Source organism: Numida meleagris, chromosome 4 (genome assembly GCF_002078875.1).
Source record: "Numida meleagris isolate 19003 breed g44 Domestic line chromosome 4, NumMel1.0, whole genome shotgun sequence".
Taxonomy (NCBI): Eukaryota; Metazoa; Chordata; class Aves; order Galliformes; family Numididae; genus Numida; species Numida meleagris.
In genome coordinates this window covers 64,268,304-64,289,193 of record NC_034412.1, presented here as the reverse complement: position 1 = coordinate 64,289,193, position 20,890 = coordinate 64,268,304, and the positions used below count along the sequence as shown (strand labels likewise).

Sequence of the window (20,890 nt, the reverse complement as noted above, 5' to 3'; positions counted from 1 at the left end):
CGTCCTTCTTGTGCTGGGGGCCCCAGGCCTGGACACAGTACTCCAGATGGGGCCTCACAAGAGCCAAGTAGAGGGGGACCACCACCTCCCTCTCCCTGCTGACCACTCCACTTTTAATGCAGCCCAGAACATAGTTGGCCCTGTGGGCCACCAGCGCACACTGCTGGCTCATGTCCAGCTTCTCATCCACCAGGACCCCCAAGTCCCTCTCTGCAGGGCTGCTCTCGAGTTCTTCACCCAGGTTGTATAAATACCTGGGATTGCCCTGGTCCAAGTGCATAGAATGGTTTGGATTTGAAGGGACCTTTAAAATCACCTAGTTCTAACCCCCCTGCTATAGGTAAGGACACCTCCCTCTAGACCAGGCTGCTCAAAGCCCCATCCAGCCTGGCCTTGAATACTTCTAGGGAGGGGGCATTCACAGCCTCGTTGGGCAACCTGTTCTGGTGTTTCACCACTCTCACAGTAAACAATTTCTTCCTGATATCTAGTCTAATTCTACCCTCTTCCAGTTTGAAACCATTTCCCCTCATCCTGACACTACACACCCTCATAAAAAGTCCCTCCCCACCTTTCCTGTAGGCCCCCTTCAGGTACCGGAGATATCTGTTAAAGAATCTTTGTGACTATAGCATACTCTCAATATCTAGGAAAAGCAAGTATCTCCTCCAGAAATGTCTTCCCCAGGGAGGACATTGAAAAACAGAGTCACAAGGGCTTGGTTTAGCCTGATACTGAAGAAAGACATCTTGTGGACCTCAGAATGCCCATGGACATCCCACTTCACCTCTGCCTGCTCACCTGGCAGGGCACAGGTCTGTGGCACAAACTGTCCCGTGCCTCATTTTCCAGCCTCATGCAAAAGCATCCCAGTGCCCCAGGGCACCAGTCACCATCATTCAGGCATCTGAGTTAAGCTAAGGATGAGTCTCAGCATTGGCTGGATTAGCAGCCTGCTTCAGTGAGAGGGCTACACCCTGAGGAATGACATGGCGTCAGAAGAGAGTGTTGCTTTTAACTTCAGTAATAACAGTTTGCATACTTGTCATTCACAAATCACACTATCTCACTCCACTTTACTCTTTTGCGTTTGACACCTGATAGTTTCAATGTACATGAAAACAGCCCTGCGCTCCCTAGATCTGCTTACCAACTCAAACCTGCCTCTTGGCAGGAGTGCTGAGCGCTGCAGCCGGTGGGTGAGTAGCTCCAGAAAAAAAATAGGCTGTTATCAACTGAAAATATATACTAACAGAATTCTTATTTACATGTTGTAATCTGCTTTAATTAGTTAACATTTGTACAAGGACTGAAGGCGAAAACACAAGAGCTAATTACTGCAGGAGCTATGTGCTCTTTTCTGTGTTGCTCTTTATACTAATGGCTAAAATGTTGAAGGAAAAAGCATCCCTTCTCTTGTCATCTCAGACGTTTACTCTTCAGTTCTTCCCTTCAGATTTCATGATACTTTGCTGTGTGAACAGACTCATGACATCATTAAAACCCAGATATCAACAGAAGAATGAGTGGAATTATGTTCAAGAAGTACCTAGAAAAAGAGATGAGATTTAGACATGCACGCACAGTACCAATGTACTGGCAAAGCAGATTTTTCAGAAGAAAAAATAAATCCTGTGGTTCCGCAAGCTTAATGTTTTATTGTTAGCAAATTCTGTGAGCCATTAGGTGAAGAGGATCTTTTTCCCAACTGAGTTGACAAAGAGCTAGAGGCAGTAAACTGAATTATGTAGAGCCTCTTTTTTTTCTGATATTGACAACTCTTATTTTCATATTCTCTTCAGTTTTCTTGCAGGGATGAAAGGGAATTTAATGCTCATAGCTTTAATTTTGTCTAATCAGCTGAGACTCAGGCTGAATATGCATGTGTGTGCTTTTGTGGAGAGAGAGAGAGTGTTGCAGAGTGCTGGTATTTATCAAGTACAGAGCTCTTGGCGAGGGGGCCTGGTGCACGTACTTGCATGGCTATACCAGGAAAATTTTGGACTGAGCCTCGGACCATGGTATAAGTGTAGTCCTTTCCTCACTGATGTCCTGATGTTCTCAACGTGCAGATCACAGAAAAAGTAGTGGTGGATCTGAGGGAGGTGGGGTACACAGCTCTGGCACCGCGTGTAGCATCAGAGTCCAAACACTCCATCCCAGAAATAGAGTTGTACTGAAAAAACAGAAAGACGCTTGATTTGTGACCTCTGAGAGACAGGGGTTAAGTAGCAACCTTCTGCTGGAGGAGAGGTGAGCTGCTGGCTGTTTTTTCAGTCTGGGCTGCATGCAGACTTGACCTGCAGGTGGGAAAGGAGCCAGAGATTGCCATTGACTGAACAAGAGTCTGTCCATCTTGATTATCCTTGATGGCCGTTAGGATTCAGGAAAGAAAGAGCAATTCAATCATCCTGGCAAGGAAAACCAGGGTATGACCAAGAGTTTGTGTCTTCCATGGAAGATAAAACATGAATGCTGCAGTGACAGAAACACAGCTTCCAAAGATGTATGTCTTTTTCTTTCTCTTCCATTCCTATCAGTTTCTGCAGGACTTTTAGCATCACTGGTTTTGGGTTGGTTTCAGGATGGTTTCGATCGCTGTTGAGCGGTGCATCAAAGTGGAGTTTGATAGAGCAGGCCTTGGCAGATAGCACCTCTTGCGCCCAGCAGGCTGATTGTGTTTATGTTTTTCTTGCTTTCATTAACTCTGGGCACAAGCTGAAATGAACCAGCGACACGAAGGCCCTGCTTTGATCCATCCAGGTCCTCAGTCTCTTCTTTCAGAGCACACTCAGTTCAAAGGAAAACAAGCTACTGGTTTTTCAGCCAAATTACATAAGGGTGGCTCACAGCAGTCAGCTGGGATATAATAGGGTGTTTCTTTGGGAAGGCAATAAAGAGAACATTGTCTGGATTAAAAATCACGTATAAAAATATTTTTTCTGTGTAACCAAGGAAATTACACTTTATTAAAATGAAATAGAGCTTACATAAAGAAAAGGGAAATCTAAGCACTGATGTAGTCTTTTTGAGCTCCTATTTCCTTGGTAACTGTCTGTTTCTTTTAACCCTGACTACAGCAGAACAATAACAGGTATATATATATGAGTGCATGTATACTAGAAAATTTTGGCCTGTTTGCAATCTGTCTGTTATAGAGCCTCACTGTGTTAGAGCTTGCACAGATACAAGGTTACTGCACTATTAGATGAGATGTGCAAAAAATGGGTGAGATACTTGGGCTGCTTTAGGTTTCTGATGGTGTAAGAGGATGTTCCGCGTGTAGATAGAGCCTTTAGTTATACTATTCCATGTCCCATGCCTCATGCTATGAAAGCACACACAGCAGCTGGCCAACTCTGAAAATGCATTAATATTTTGAAGGCAAGCTGTTCAGTGGGAGAAACAGTGGGAGACAGGAGGCCTGAAGGAAAAGTTAGATGTCAACATTACTATTCCTGCCATGGTGCTGCATTCCAGTTGGCAGTATGCACCAGGTGAGTCCTTCATAGTGTGCTTCATAGGTCTCTCAGAGATGAGCAAGACAATGGCAGATTTTGTGCCTACTGTGGTGTGACCAGAGCTGATTCACTGTCTCCCCTCCTTCCCTTTGAATCCCTCAGGTGGAGTGGCTGAAGAACGAAGAGGTGATCGATCCTGTGGAAGACCGAAATTTTTACATCACCATTGATCACAACCTGATCATCAAGCAAGCCCGGCTTTCTGACACGGCCAACTACACTTGTGTCGCCAAAAACATTGTGGCCAAAAGGAAAAGCACTACAGCGACTGTGATTGTCTATGGTAAGTGATGGCTTGTACTGCTGCACATGGGTGGACACTCAGGAGGGAGGCTTCTAGAAATGTAACATGCCTGTATGCAGCTTACTGCAGCTAGCAACCAGACTGCTGCCTGGAGGCTTCCTCCAGCAGCACACCTTGCTTTCTGCCCACACATTTCATTCTCTCAATGATGCTTTTCAGAAATAAGAATAAAACTGAAAGGAAGTCTGTGCTTCCATGTACTGTAGGAGTGTCCGAGTTCAACAGAATCACCCATCTTCTTCTCTCTCTCCAAATCAACCTATTTTTGATGCCTATTACTAAAGCATACTCTGATGTCAAATTAGCAAAGCACTCTAGGGCTTCAGTTCATAGGAATACAACCTGGCTTAGAAATAAATATCAGGGGAATAGGAAGTATTGAATAGCATTATTCTACACAACAGTCCTGATCTGATATTGAGGTCAGCCCTCCTTTGGCCAGCCCAGTTGTTCTACTGGGGTCTCTTCTAGCCTGTCCTACTCTTCCCCACAGCTTGAGTTTCTGCCCCACAAAGCCATTGCTACGATGCCTCCCAAGCTGGGGTATCCTGCAGAACAAAATCTGCTCTGACAACACGCCAGCTGACTATCCTGGTGTTCCATACAATCAGTTTAATTGTAGGGTAGACAAGTGGGAAGAAATCCCTATGATTATCCTTAATATTCATTTCATATTCAGTCTAGCAGTTAGATTTAATTGTAAGCAGTTGCTTCCCTGAAGTTACAATGAGGGCCTTTTAGTTCAGATTTTATAGAAAAACAGCTGAATTGAGTTGATTAGCAGTGTTTGTGATATTGAAAGATGGACCTTGCAAAAGCACTGTGTTTTGTAACTGTGATGAATGCAAAAACATGGAGACATAGGCATGCTACATCCTCATTCATATACAGTGTTTTTTTGAACAGTGAAGTCAAGAACATATGTAGAAGAGCAGCCACTTGTGTGGGTTTTGCTATTAGAGCTCCTTACGGGTTGTGTTATATCACAGATATTTGGGAGCTCCGAAATCCAAACAGTCTGTATGTTATCCATACCCTGATGATACCATTAATACATAGAGCAGCACAGCTCCTTCTCCATCCACATCATTCATCTATCTAACCCAGAAGCTGAGGCAGGTGGAAAAGAGAGGCAGCATAAATATCTTCCCAAGGATAAATATCTTCCCAAAGTCCAAAATAACTTTTAGTGTAAACTCACTCTGAACAGCTTAAATATCTGTCACGGAGGTGCTAGGACGTTCATACGCACCAGCTGTTTCCACACTGGGATGATTGGAGTTGCCCCAACATCCCAAAATCAGCTTCTGGAAAAGCAGGAGAGGGAAATCATCACTTCCAAGTCTTCCTGTTGAAAGCATGAGAGTGTCTCAGTGTGCGTAGATGATGGATAAATCCAAGAAAGAGGTGCAGTGCAAATTATCTCCAGGATAGCTTTCGTACACTGTCACACTCTTCCTCTTGCTTTCCAGTGAATGGAGGCTGGTCTACCTGGACTGAGTGGTCAGTGTGCAACAGCCGCTGTGGGAGAGGCTTCCAGAAGCGCACGAGGACCTGCACCAACCCTGCCCCACTCAACGGGGGAGCCTTCTGCGAGGGGCAAAACGTTCAGAAAATAGCTTGCACCACCCTGTGTCCAGGTATGGTATGAACAGCATGTAGCCCTCAAAGCCTGCTTTTTTCTGGCACCAGTCATTCCAGGAGAAGGCTGCTAGTTACAGAAACTTCCTTCTCTTTATTAGTAAATCCAACATTTCAGTGAATGAATGGGAAATTGTGTTATGTAAGTAGATAAAATAGTGCACACTGTACATCAAGCAGCAGGGGATTTGGTCCCACTTTTGCACACAGCTTGCAACCTTGTCTCAGCCTTGGTAATTCAGGGGATTTGGAGAAAGCTCAGAGCTTCAGACAGTGGGAGATAAAGGCTGAAAGCTCTGGAAGAGGACAGGAATTTGAGTCCAGAAAGTGACTGTGATGCAAATAAATTTGTAATGTCTGTTCAGTCCAGCTGTCACAGCAAGTGCATCATTTGAGACATGTGGAGAGTGGATGCCAAATTTGAGGCACATTTACCTGACTTCAAATACAATACCTTTAAAAGATATTTAAATGCAAACTTACGAAAATTACAAAATTGCTTCAGGAGACACAAGGTAGATTGTGTTTTTTCCATGACAACATTCTGCCATCTTCCTATTGCCTAGTACTCTCCTGTGCTGGCTCTACCACTGAAATCAGTGTCAGTACTGTGTCATCTTCAACTTCGGAAGCTTGGCCATCCAAGACTGGGTCATAGGAGTGGGTCAATAGACTGAAAAGAGAAAAATCTCACCTCTGCTCATTATTCCAAGTGACAGACTCCTGTCTCAAGCTCTGTTACTGGAATAATTTAGTTATTAGTTCATTGACTGTTTCACTTTTTGCTTTTGAAAATCATTTGCAGGGTTTTGAAAGGTGCTAAATGCATTCCCGATTCTACTCATGTGAAATATATCAGTGCTTTTAAATAATTCTTTTAATATAAAATATTTAAAATTAAATATCTTCATCCTAGAGAAGAGCTTCTGGCCAAGTTTAATTTTAACCTCTGTGTTAAAAAAATAGGAAAAAAAAATCACAGATTGCCAATTTGCACACTTTGAGCACAAATAAACTGCTGACACGTTTCTAAAAAGGGAGGGGAAGAGCAGAAATGATGCCAGGACAGAAATAGGACTTCTAAAAATACAGGCTGGTTCATTTCTTTGGTTCAGGCGTTGGCATGGCTTAAAGTCCTTCTTCCTTACTAGGATAACTGAAACTGCCAGGTTGAGTTATCCCAAGAAGAGTAATGCTTTGGCTTGGTCCCACACACCCCTTTGTGTATCTGTTTCCCTAACACCTCGTGTCTTCTCCTTGTCTCAGTGGACGGCAAGTGGACGTCTTGGAGCAAGTGGTCCACTTGTGGCACAGAGTGTACCCACTGGCGCCGGAGGGAGTGCACAGCCCCAGCGCCAAAGAATGGAGGCAAGGACTGCGAGGGACTGGTGCTGCAGTCCAAGAACTGCACCGATGGGCTCTGCATGCAGGGTGAGTGCTGCTGCATCAGCTCTGGGGTCCAGGAAGGATGTAGCCGTAGAAAAACCTGCTAAATATCTTGTCATCATATGTCTCCTGACAGCTGTTACCTATACAAACTTCATATAACTTATGCAGTACCTTCATGAAGGTCTGCTCTAGTACTGAGGTCTGTTCAGTCTGTGTCTGTCCATACCGTGGTCCTGTCTTAGTGACTTATAAGAGTGAGATGAAAGGAAGAGTAGGCTTGTACTGTGATTCTGACTTTTTTGCAAGCAATGTCTTCTCTGTCTTTACCATCCATTCTTAAAAATGAAGTCTTCTCCATTCTGCTAGTACACTGAAACTACTCTTTGCATTTTGTTAGAATAACCTGAGTACAATAACCTCTCTCCTGAAGAGTATGTGACACTTTTTCCTTCTTCCCTGTTGAGCCTCAGCTCTTCATTGCCCAAAAAGCTGTGGCAGTGAGCATTCAGTATCTATGTGTCCAGATCATAATATTTGAGTTTTCTAATGAAAAAAGAGTCAGGAATTTTTATTCTCTCTGACAGATGACTAGTGACTGAAATAGTCCCACCGTCACATAAGTAACACCACTAAACTAATAACTCTACTTCTTGAGTGTGTATAGGTTGCTGCTGTCCTGACAGCAACCTCTTGTGCTACTCCATGTCAGCATTTTGCCCCAAGATTCCCAGATTTATGAAAAACACTTCTTCAGTGTGACTTGCACCATCACTTTCATCATGTGAAGAACTATTAGTCAATGTCAACAGCAAAAAAAATGTAATTCTCCAATATTTGTTTTTAAGGGGAATATAGAAAGGTAAGATTCAGAGCTTTTCTCTTTTTATTTTCCAAAGACGTGGATGGATTTTTTTTTCCCTGTCTTATTGTAAAACATCTTTGAGACTTTCATAGTGGAAAAGTTAACGCACCTCTAGCTCCAGTGGTATGAATAAGTCATTATGGTAAATTAGGAAGAAAAGATACATCCCCTCTACAGAAGAGCTCTTTACTATCAGTTTATATTTAGACAGGTGTATGTCATCTTTGTGTATGTGCATAAAGAGAGCCATTTAAGCAGAAATCTGGTAGAAGAATAGATATAATAGTACAGCAGAATAAAAGCGCTGTAGGGATCTCATTTATCTGTTGATGGTATATTGCATTTTATTTGTGAAAGTGGATGCTGAGTATAAAGCAGAAGTCTTCAGTGGGAGAGAGTGTGAGGTTATTGTGAATCTTACTCTGCTTCATATATATGTATATAAAAATGGTAATGAAAAATATTCAGTCACATATTGACCCATTTGGCTCCAGGGGCCATGATCATCCTTCAGTGCTGGAATTTAATGGCAGTGTTTTAGTGGTGTCTTTATACTCCCGGGGCTTCATACACCTGTAAAACCTACAGTGCTGCTTCCAGATCCATCACCGTGGGAAGATTGATTTGCTGCACTTTATGGCAGTATGCCTACTGTTCTCTCTCTCTTTCTTTCTCCCTTCCAGTTTATGCAAAACCATTCTGCCTCCTTTATATTCTCACTGATATAAGTCTAGATCCATAGCAATCTGCCATAAGCAAGGAAGGAACCCAGACCTCTTCATTCCTAAAACACCATATGTGAGACTGGTGAGGGCTGGCCTGGAGCTGGCATTTCCCCTGCCTGGGATCATCTGGACCCACCACAGACCTCAAAGCTGATGTGCTGGTGGGTGCCACTTAGAGCCATAACCACTTGCCCTCTGTGGCCAGCCCTCCAGGAGCTGCGTTGGCCAGCTGCTTGCCTGCCCCATGGCCAGATCCTGTCTCTGGGTGCTCTGGTGCTTCCCGCTCAGAGGCAGACCTCAGCACCTGCACTGTGTGTGCAGCTGGGATCAAAGAGCTACTGGATGGGCCCCTCTTACCATGATGCTGTTGCTTTGACAAAAACTCACTTGTAAACATATATCTCTATATAGCTGTGTATAAAAGGTATCCTGGAAAACGTTGAGTTGAATGAGTCTAATTTGCAAGCTCTTTCTCTTCCAGTCTATTATTCACTACAGTAGCATCAGCTGGATAAATCAATAAGCTCTTTCATCAGACTGCCCCTGCTCCAGCAAAGAGCAGCAGTCTGCGCTGATATTGATTTCTGTGGGGATAAAAACTGTGGAGCTCTCTCCATCCCTTGTAATTACAGTATTTTGCACCCAAAGCAGCAGTTTGTGCTTACCGCTAACTGTGGCATTTCTTGTGCAACTCTGCTGTCACATTTATTCAGACTAATGATCTTGCTAGTACACACATACACTCCCTTATTCAGTAGTTAGTATTTTTCTGTTAACATGAAAGGATGAACAGTCATTAAACTAGAAAGCCTGCAGAGAGGCAGAAGGCTGAACTGAAGAAGAAAAGTAGCTGTAGTGACAATTTAGGGCGGTCATTACTATTTTAAGTTTCCCCATACACAATATTGCCTAGCAGGTCCCATTAAAACAATTTTGTAATTCCCGTAACAGCATTAATACGATCTTCTGGAACAAAATATGCTGTAGGTGTAAGAAGAATTGGCTGGTTACCACCCACACTAGTTGTGTTACTGCCTCTATAGTTGCATTATTTCCCATTTGAAGTACGAGAACTGCAGTAAATACTTTGGTGCAATGAGGAATGCTTTTAAAGGCACACACTGCATCTCAAGGGGATCGCTGTATGCTGAAACGCTGCTATTAGCCCTCCCCTCATCCCACTTAATGACTTCTGTGGGTGTTCTGTGCAGACACCAAGCAAGAACAACACTGCACCACTGCCTCATGCTTCAGCACAAATAGGATGATGGGATCACAAATAGGTTTAGAGCAAAGTACGAGGTGAAGTGTTTTGCTGTGCCCAGTGGTGGCAAGGTACATTTGTGATACTGAATAGATGTGGAAAGTGTCTGGTGTCCCAAATTCAGCTTTGCATTCTGCATAAACTGCTGCTGGTAGCCAGGAAGAGGTGGACCCTATAAAGTGAGTTAGCTGTGTTGGTTGGAGGCTTGCTGCATGAGCAGTGACATGCAGCTCTCTTCTCACTATTTTGCACCTACGGTCAAAAATATTAGCTGCTGTAACAAGCATAGAATCATAGAATCATAGAATAACCCACGCTGGAAAGGACCCTCAAGGATCATTGAGTCCAGCTCCTGGATCCACACAGCACCACCCAAAAGTCAGACCATATGTCTGAGAGTGTTGTCCAGACACTCCTTGAACTCTGGCTAGCTTGATACCATGTTCCATGCCCAACCACCCTTTCTTGGTGAAGAACCTTGAACATGTCCATACTCAAAGTGTTTTGTCTATGTCTTGTCTGCCAATGATCTCAGGTGGCAGTGTTCAGGTCTCTTTTCTCCCTAACTTCAATAAATAAGCTCAGAAAGTCTGTAGACATGAGCATGGTGCCTGTCCATGTTGGTAAAGCATATCTTTTCTGAAATCTGAAATTCTGAGATCATGCTCATGATGGGCAAGTTGGCACCAGCATAGTCAGGAGAAGATAATCAGTGTCCCTTCTCAGCTCACTCTCAGCTTAAACGGACCACTATAACTTTACATAAAGGCTGGATAAGCTGTGCTTTCAATTTTATTTCAAATCATAGGTTTAGCTGTCTTATAGCACCAAGGTAATACTGAAGCACATGTCACTTGAGGAGTATAGATGATCTAGTTCTATAAATAGTACCATTGCTCTGTGCAGTAAAAACTCTTCAGCTTATACAGTCACAATATGGGTTACAAACCAATCATTTCGTAGAGCCAAAAGGAAATTTTCTCTGGTCAAGCATAATCAGATCCAGTGTGGACTTTTCCTTTGTTCCTTTAAAAAAATGTGCATGAAAAGACTGAGGCAGGCCGCTATCACTTAAAGATTGGAAGAAAAGATTCAAAAAATCCTCACCTGCCACTAAGGGTGTAACTGGACCAGCTCCCTGGTCACTTTTATACTATAAGAGAACCATATAACTTACGTGCTCGGAAAACTAGTTGGATACACAACTTGAGGAATAGGCAGCTATACAATGGAGAAGATGTTATTACCAGAACTGTAATTCCATTTCTTGTTAAAAAAGGCCCCCTGCTAGTTGAGAGTGAATTAATGTATTGCTTCTGTAGCTGCCAAATTCTTTGAAATCCTTGTCTGAAAGGCAGTATTAAGTTCATAAGGTTGCCTCTTACAGCCTCAGTGACCTAAGCACCTGAAGGAGATGCAGTTTGTCCTGCTGGTTCACTAAATGGTTAACTACTGCCGTTTTCCAGCCCTGTGCTGTTTGTATACAGATCTCAGGTAGAAAGCGAGGTTAACCTGATACTAACAGCTCTTTCTTCCTGGAACATATAGATACTGCACATGCCCTGTATCTTTAATGTGACATGCCAGAACTTTCTGATGGGATAAGCATTTGTTTCCCTTTTTGGCTTGTTTTGAAAGCCAGCATTCAGCAAAGAATTACAGAACAGAGAATTTTGATGGGGACTTCTGGTCTTCCAGAGCAGATTAGTGTGCAAAGAGCAGGGCAATGTTCTTCAGGCTCCAGGAGGTAAGCAAAGCTCTCTTGAGGGAGATTGCAGCTGAAGCCTATGTGTGCACAGGAATGAAATAAAACCTTTTATTAAGAGCATGTGGGTCAAGAGGGAACTTGTAATATGTTCAGTCTGTCAGTGTAATGATATATCCACCTGGCCAGTTGTACTGAGCCCTTGCAGGGGGAGTTTTATTCATTTGAAGAACGCATCTCATCTGTTCCTAGAGGAAGTTTTCTACAGTATTGTTATTTGATATGAATAAAGAGATGTGATATTTTATTTTTTAACCCCACTACTATGTAATGATGTAGCAGCTAGGGGAGTTTATGCACACATCTCAGAGTTATGACTCTTATTTATTTTTATTGTAGTAACATGAGAAATCCCCAGCTGAGGAGTGTCCACACTCTAGGGGGTCCTCTGCAACTGCCTAGTGAGAGTTCTTGCCTAACAAAGCTCCTACTCAAAGCAGATGAAAGCTCTGAGTGTAAAACAGAAGTGCAGATCCACAAGCAAAACCTGGGACACTGAAACTGTTTCTCACCCCAGTCGCTTCAGAAAAAGCCCCTCCCTGTTAATTTTAATGAAAGGCATGCACTCTAAGATCTCTAGGCTGTTTTGAAAAATAAGCCAGAGAGTACATTACCTTACTTGTGAGCTTACAGACCTGCCAAGGATTTTGGTACATCACTGAACATCCATTTGGATAACTCCTGCTTACCGCGAGCCTTTTTTCTAACATTTTCAGTCTCCTCTTCTGAATGCTCTAGCATCCACTGTGCTATCCTTCACCAAGCTGCTTGCCATGCATTCCCTCTTCAGTGCCAGCCCCTGTCCTTGTTTCAACTCTCCCTGTAACACGTTTGCTATGGGCCAGATACAAAACAAAGCAAACCCCAGGAAATCTATTCAGACACTGCAAATGTGGAATTTGCAAATGCACAAACTAGCAAATTGCAGTGCTAGACGTGTGTTTACTTTTGCTGTCAAACGTCCATAACAAACCCAGCGTTCAGGTTCTGTGCTTCTAAGATATTAAAGACTGGCATAAGATTTAGCTAAAAGGTCAAAATCCTTAACTGTGAAAGATTGCGTAATGTCAAAATTGCCTCTTCTAATCCACATCAAATTGTAGCAACAAGTTATCCTACTCCTCCATCTTCTCCCACCCCATATAGATGACATGCATGTTTAAACTAAGGCAAGACCTTTCTAACAATGTTAGCAAAAGTCAGGAATTTAATTTAAAATGAAAACACTGTTTCAATCTTAATTATAGAATATCACACTCCTGTTCAAGGACAGAAATGAGAGAGACTCCCCACTTAACCTATACACTCAGGAAGGATCTGAGATAATACCCAAGTAAATAATCAGTCACAAAACCTCGAGCTTCTTGTTTATTAGCCCACCCTGAACTTGCCAATAATTAGTCCTTCAGAAGGAAAATAAATTACTGTGTATTATCTCCAGGATGCCTGATATCATATCTGACTTTCAGCATCCTTACTGCAGACTTGAAGGTCTTTCTTTAGAAGAGCAAATATAAGAAGCCAGACACATTCTGCCTGAGATATTTTTGCAACTCTAGGGGCTTTATTATGTGCTTCCCTCCCCCCCCTCCAAGGTTATGTTTGTACTCTTAACTTTGCTCCCTCACAGCAAAGAAGGAACTACTAGCAGCTTTTGCAGCCATGGCCTATGGGCATTGGGACCTGCAAGGAGAAATTCAAAACTCCTATATGTTGAATTAAGTCTCCTAAGTTCCTTTTCCTTATTTAAGTGCTGCTTTTCCATCATAGGGAATATATGGAGATGTATATAGTTGCATCTGAGTTAACATCATCTCTGGAAAGCTTTGAGCATTTTCACTCTCTGTTTATCATAAAGAATTTGCTCTAAAAACAACAAAGAAACTCAGCAAGCAATTCTGAGCATCTGGAGTGAGGTAAAGAGGAAAATACCGAATTACCACTGAAAGATCTCATCATCAGAATTAAGAACAGAACTAATCAGATGCCTGTTATTTGGGACTGGCATGGGAAAAATGAACAGCTTGCTGGCCTTGAGTCATTAAATATTAGAACTCATCTAGCATGTGTATATACATGCATGCAGTAGAGAGCAAAGAGTTGTTCCTGTAAACTCTCTTGTCACTATGCACCACCTGCCTACTTTAAATCATCTAAGAACTGCTTCCTTCAAATTTTAGGCCTCTACATTTCAGAATTTGTCTCTATTCATCCTTCACAGCTCTGTGGTTCAGAGCCTGTTGCCACCAAGAGGTTATTACAACTTCACTGTCACTACACTGGATAAAACCATCAAAGTAGAGAAAGAAAGACGGCAGTTGAATGAGTGCCCTCTTCTTTTCTTATATGCAATTTAAGGACATTGACTTTGGAACCAGAAGGGGAAAATGGGCTATTACTGTATATTATGCTCAACCTGTCATGTTCATTGCAACAGAATGATATGGGGACACATCATGTGGCTAGGCTTTCAAAAGGGCCACATAATTACGTGACCCTAGCTCCTTTTAAAAGCACTGTGCAGAGGAGAAAGTTAAGAGCATTTATAGATTAGAAGCAAGTGATGCCAGATTAAAATATTATGCATTAAAGAAACAAGCAGTTATGATGTACTTTATGCAATCTTCACTTTATTAAATGCATGTGCATGTCTCAGAATCTCACTAACCTTGATACAGTCTCAAAATATGTACCATTAGCTGTGACCTCAGCAGCTAATGGGATAAAGCAGTTTCTTTGTAGGATAATTGTAAATGTTTTTGTAAATATGACCCAAACTGGATAAGCTCTAGTATCAGTGTGCCCAGAAAGATCACCTTCAGATGCTCCACCATCTTACATAGTTACCTGCAGGGAAGAGAAAGTAGTGACACGGGCAGCTGGAGAAAATATAAATGGAAAAGGCTTTTTTCCCCCCTTTCTTTCTTATGTTGATATTTTATTTTCTGTGAGTAACAGAATAAAACGTTTTCATAATCTGATTAAAAGTTGAAATAATAATACAAACAGCATGACCAGAAAGCTGGTAGAATCTATTAGGGACCAAAAAGGGGAGGCAGTTACAAAATTCCCTCTGTGTGAAGCCATAACCTATTGTACACTGCAAGGAGGAAAGCTGTCTTTAAAATAATGTAGTTCCCTGGCCAAGGGCTTTCCAGGTAATATCAGACACAGGATTTCAGGATGACCATGGTCATGATACTGAATTCCCACTGTGTGTAGTATGCGTGTATATATATATGCCCATTAATATTTTGAGAGGTATATTCATCCCGGGGGAGAGGAGGCGGAAATAGTTTAGAAAAGTTACTTTGGTGACTGTTTGATGACAATCTGTCTTAATTTCTGACTCAGAGGAGGCAGCACCATAATCTCTGCACAGTTATTATCTGTCAGAGGTCTGAGGTTCTTCAGTCCTACCCCATCCCTTGGCAGACGAGGTCTTCTCCTGAGGCAAATTGCAGCAGATGAATTCTTGCTGTAAAAAGAGATGTCCTGCTATGTCACAGCTAACCACCTAAGCCAGGTGATCCCACACATTCAGATATTCTGAAGACCATTCAGCAGCAGTGGTGTGCCTTTGAGTCTCCTGCGGTTATTGGCATAAATGGATTTCCAGAAGGTCAGAGCAAGGCATGTGGGACCAGAATGCTCCGGCTGGGCTCCCAGTGGTTAGGGATCATTTGTGTTTGCAAACAGCACCAAACTAATTAAATGAGCTTCAAAATCTATTTAGTTAAATGGACTCAATTTCCCAAATCAGTGTAAGTGTGACTGGTGCAGAAATTGAGTTAAGCTAAATTGATAAAAAGCCTGCTGAAGTCTTTCCTGTGTACCAACGTTAGACTGGTTTTCCTTTCCAGTTCTCTGACCTTTGACATATTCACCCTTTCAGCATATTACATCAGTATAAAGGTGCTTAAATTGCTGTAGATATTCTTTATAGAAAGAGAATAGCCAATGCCTAGGGAATGCATCTTTATAATGACATAGCTGCATTTGTACAAAGCATTTGTGCCTGTGTAATTACTTGAGTTTAAAAAGCCCACCTTTAACACTTAATAGAAGCACTTTTACAGGGACAAAAAAAATGTATTTACAAACTTAAAGTGGAATATAAAGTAGAATGCATGGAGAAACATCAACTGCATTAAAGACATTTTCATAAGTACATTTAATGTGCAATTACATTGGTACAATTTCTGAGCATAGCCCAAGTCTCCCACTGATTCTCCAGGCATGACATAGAGTGAGGTGCTTGTAAAACGAGGGAAATAAATAGCCACTGTTGGTAAGTCTCTGAGATCCTCAAACAGAAGGAACTATGCAAGTGTAAAGTATGTTTATTACTATTTTACTCGTCCAGCAGTAAGTTACACAACAAAACATCAAAAGCTGCTTTGAAAATTACATTTCCCAACAAGCTGCAGGAAGAAGCTTAAATTGTTTTTCTCAAAGCAAGTAGCTCACTGTGAAGCCAGCTGCTCCACATGTGAGTCAGCAGCCTTCCTAGAGTCAAAGCCCACAGCACCTTTCTACATTCACCCTCGTTAAAAAATTTGATGATCCTGGTAGAAGTCCCTGAGGTATTTGCCAAGCAATGCTGTTGATACAATGAAGAGAAAAAAAAATGAAAAAAATGTCTATTCACTGCAGATACTTTGAAGAGAGGAGGGGAGTCATTCTTCATTATTACAGGTACTAATCCCAGCAGGTTTGCATCATTATCGGATGAAAACATCCTTTCTCATTGTTTGAAGGTGTAGTCAGAGGGACCATCTTGAAAGCCAACTTTCTAAAGCAGCGCCTGTGCTGTGGTGCTGGGAGCACGGCCATGGACCAGCCTTCTGTGCAGCCACCACCACTATGCGCAGCCTCAAGCCTTCCATTGCTGTGCCAAGGCCCACTCCCTTTTCAAACAGTCTTTCATGACAAAGGAGCGCTTAAAATTTTTTTTATTCTAAAAGGTCTTGCCCAAATGGCAGAGAGTGCCTATAGTTGCCGTGTTTGAGTCATCTCCTACAATTGTGCTTAATTTGCAAGCACAAATGGATTGAATTTGATGCGCTGTTCAACAGACAGCTGGCACGGCCCAGCTTGGCTGGGATGCTTAATAGCCAACCTGAGGTGAGGAGTCCTCTTGCTTCAGCCAGAGGAGGTCTTATGGCCACCACAGCCCAGCTTGTGCAGTGCTGTCTCCTTGACCAGGACTTTGCACTTCCCAGTCCCCAGCATGGATGGCCACTTATCTATCCATGCCCAGCCTGCTCAGGCATGACTCTTGGCCCTTGGCAAAAAATTGGTATGCCCACAACTAACAGCTCAGCATGGCATCTCATGACCTTAGCCCTTCCACCTTATCCCCTCCTTTCTTCTGTACAGAACACGTTTTTCCAGCTGCAGAGGTTTGCTCAGAAAGAGTTGCCGCTGGGTTCAGTAGTGGCACACAGAGGAGGATAAAATCAAATGCCCTTTGCAAAGTATGTCAGTTTGTAAGAGTAATGGAAGCAAAAATTTTCGTCTTTTCCTCCTGTTTGCAGTAGGTGTGATTTGAATACATACAGAAAACATTTCTGGTGAAGGAACTGGTATCAATCTTTGGCAGCTGCAAGGCTGCTCTCTGCAGTTATCAGTATGAGAATTTATGCAAAACTGTAAGAGGCAAATAAGTATTTGTGACAAACAGGGTCTATGAAGAGGTTGCTATTTCTTTTAGCGTATTTTAAGACCACAGTTGGTTACTTTACTGAGAAGACTTGAACTTGTATTTACACTTTGCTGGAAATAGAGAAGGCTGTCAGTAAGCCCACAGCTAATCCAGGCAGTGCCATTTTTTGTGCCCTCTGAGTGGCAGATATCAAATCCCTTCCTGTGCGGCTGGAATGGCACACAGTCTCAAATGCCAAACCTGCCAGCTGAAAAGCGACCAAAGGAAAGGGGAATGGCCTTTCTGGCTCTGCACGAACGAGTGCAAGCCCTGCACAAATTCAGGCGATGCATACCTGGTTCAGCTGTACTGTCCTATGCCTGCTCCCCCAAAAATACACAACGGGGAACCGGAAATGCAGGGATTTCACAGCAGATTTGAGTATGAGGCTGAAGAGCATTTGAAGAAGCAGCCAGCCTAAATTCAGCCTTGTTCTTGTACCTTGCATTTCTGCTGGCTGCCTCCTGGTCTCCAGGGACATCTTGCCATAGGAAATATTGGCCATAAGGTTATAGCTGAAACAGCTGGAATTTAGGTGGACTAAATATGCACCTCGGCATTCACCTGGGGAGTAATTGGGGAGTAACCAGCTCACTGTAAATTCACGCGCCAACTTGCTGAGCACTCACTCAAGCTCTCAGAAGTTGCCTGCCTGACTTTTTATGGCCGATGCCTCGAGCAGACTGGTAGAAGTGGGGAGCAGTTATTACAAAAGATTGAGTGTGCATGCTGAGAGTACACGTAGGTGAGCTTGCCTCAACAGACAAAATAAATGAGTGTGAGAACATAATATTTCTAAAAGCAATTGTAAGGCTGGAATCATTGCTGTGAAATAAAGTTTTAAGTAGATATTACAGGCAGTATAGTCTATCCCATAATGCTTCAGAAAAAAACATCACTATCAGAAAGCAGCTTTTCTTGCTCTGGTATTTCAATTGAGGTAGAATTTATGTGATAGTTAATGTCTGGAAACTTTGTGGGGAGTTATGTCTATATCTGCAATTGGGACATACTGTACCTTCATTAGCAAGCGGCATAGCCAAGCAGGGTGAGATACACAAAGCACAGCAGATGCCGAGCACCCATCTCAGCATTTCTGGGAGCTGGAGGTTATTACTCTGATCTGCTTGTAATGTGGTGCATTAGGCACGCACCAAGAGTCCAGTTTTGTTTCATCTGCAGGAGCCCAGGGCTGTGCGAGCTCCTCGCAGCGTGACCCAAGGAATGGGGGAGATGGAGAGGGCTGTGGAATTCTCTTCAAAAGGAGGAAGAGGGGGACCCTCTCCCTGGCACCCACCCTGATTCCATTCATGGCAGTGACTCCCTCGCTTACCCTGGGTTTGTCATTTCCCTCTCCAGAAGGATGGGACTCGGAGCCTTTCCCTTGCTCCCCATGTGAATGGAGGGGGGATGAGAGATACTCAGCAACTCCACTGGACCCCTTTAAAGCCAAACAGCCTCAGTGTGCTTATCTGTACAAGCTGCAGAAAGAAGAGACTAAAGAAACAATCCCTCTCATTTAGCCGTTCTGAAATATAACTGTAAATTGTGTTATCGTTTTGTCGATATACAAGGCTTGCAAAGATTTCAAATAAATAATGCTATGACCCCAGGGGTCTTATTGATTTTTTAATAATTTTGAAGAGAAGCCGCTCAGTTTCCTGTTTGCTGACAAATTCTATGCTCCCTGAGGAATTCCTATTGAGCGCGTATTAAAGACAGGATAAAATAATTCCGTGGAAATCCAGAAAGAGGGCTTTCTGCATGGACTCTGCTCGGCAAATGGGTATTTAACCTCTGACCGGTGACGACAGGTCTCCTTTAGCTCTATTAGATCAACAGCAAGCTACTATAATTAAATAAAAAAACTGTTTAGAGCCTCACCGAACATGTCCTGGGAATTAAAGCATATGGTAGGGATAGGGAAAAAAGACTTTCCGTATGCTAATGACCCTTGATGTCTGAAATAAATTAGATCCATTAGAGTTTATGCTCAATAAAAGAAAGACTTTAAGCACTCCAAAGTTAGTGACTCGAGACCGATTTTGGCTTAGAAATTCAATCTGCCTACTTAGAATTCTTAGTAAGGCTCTGGAGGAGACAGAGGATGCAAAATCATAATTCTGTGCTGTATCAGAATTCTAAAGTGCCATCAATTTCTTTTCCTTTTTTTTTTAATTAAACCATTTTTCATGCTTCCCTTTTTTGTTCTCCTCATTAATTTGATTTTGTTCCCATTTTTGTTTCATTTCTTTCTTTTTAAGGTTTCATTTATCCTATTTCAACTGAACAGAGAACCCAGAATGAATATGGATTTTCTTGTAAGTTTAATGTTTCATTTTACGTTCCTGGAGACTAATGCAATGCTGTTCCTGGGGTCAAGCTTTAGTGTTGTACCAGCTCTGTGTGCCTAGGCAAAGAGGGATTGGGCAAATGAAGCTGCCTACTTGACAGTGGTTTCCCTGTCAGTGGGTTGACACAGGCTGATCACAGCCCATATACCCAAGGAAAATGGGAGAAGAAGCTGCATTAAAGGCAGGAAGTGGAGAGAATGAACCCTCTCTTTCGTTAGTGTTTCCTTAGCAATTGGAGGAAATGTGGTGGAGGGATAACTTTGCATTGAGCTGTAACTCAGAGATCTGCTTCCTGAACCACTGGGTATATAAGTCCTGCTGTTTTGAGGCTGGCACGTTGAAAGTTTCATAGCCAGAGGCTGATAGACTTTGATCAGTCCTTTTCAAAATCTGCCAACTCTCACCTCTGTGCTGGAGGGCAGCTTAGCTTAAATGACTAAAAGATGGGGAGCAAAAAATGAAATAAAAATGATTTCACGTGTTTTAAATTAACAAAAATGGGCTGCTAAAAAGGTCTGATTTGATTTTGCATTTTCTTTTTTTCACTGTCTCTGTTACTGGGATTTTTCACTGTGTAGAAACACATCAAATTTTGATCATGTATTCAGACCTTTTGGAAAAAAAAGTCTAGTCGATAATGATGCTAGAGATTACCCTGGAATTAGTGCTGAAGATACGGTATAAGCAGCTAGTAGAAATATCAGAGCCATTTTCTCACAAGACAGCTGTAATAAATCTGGGTTCCTTTTAGTAAATTACCACATTATTTCTCGTGCTTGCTTTAGCTTTTATCCAAATCCGTATGCGTTAATGCCAGCAATGAGAATTCAGTGGTCGATTTTTTCCTTTCCTGGATATTTTTAAAAGGAAAATGGGTAGAAAAGAAAATGGCTCGACACCTTATAGGTCAGAAATCACAAAATACATTCTGATATTCCAGGCATTCTGTAGAAATTGGACTTTTTGTGTTTTTTTTTTCTTAATTAAAAAATAAGGCTTCTGAAGTTTAAAAACATACAACATGATCTTTGCTAATAGATAAACCACTAAATACTAATATTATGACGCTATATCTTGAAGAAATACTGTTTTAATTCATAGGGGGAATTTGCTTCACGAGACTAACTGTGTAATGAGTGTTCTGTTTAGTGCTTCGCTCCCTGGATGCTAGATAGATGAACAAGTAGATAGGTGAAGAAATAGAACACGAGTTAAAGAGAAAACAGAGATCATTTCCCATAAAAAGGGCATAGACCTGTTATATAGCTTTAGAAATGGATTTTAAATTAACCTATAAAAAGGTAGTAAATATCTGCAGGAAACGGGAATAGTAAGAATGTATTTTCTCAAAAGACCCT

General features: G+C 42.2%; 1 protein-coding gene across 2 annotated transcripts in view; it reads left to right on the top strand.

Annotated features, from left to right (window-relative positions):
* UNC5C (unc-5 netrin receptor C) overlaps nucleotides 1-20,890 on the top strand; it is a 239,716-nt gene that overhangs the window by 195,898 nt on the left and 22,928 nt on the right. Inside the window, exons 5-8 of one of the 2 annotated variants that reach the window (XM_021396043.1) lie at nucleotides 3,624-3,804; nucleotides 5,298-5,465; nucleotides 6,733-6,897; nucleotides 19,443-19,499. In XM_021396043.1, coding sequence (XP_021251718.1) covers nucleotides 3,624-3,804; nucleotides 5,298-5,465; nucleotides 6,733-6,897; nucleotides 19,443-19,499 — 571 coding nt within the window. The remainder of the gene's footprint in view (nucleotides 1-3,623; nucleotides 3,805-5,297; nucleotides 5,466-6,732; nucleotides 6,898-19,442; nucleotides 19,500-20,890) is intronic. The other variant, XM_021396044.1, reaches the window with a different exon arrangement.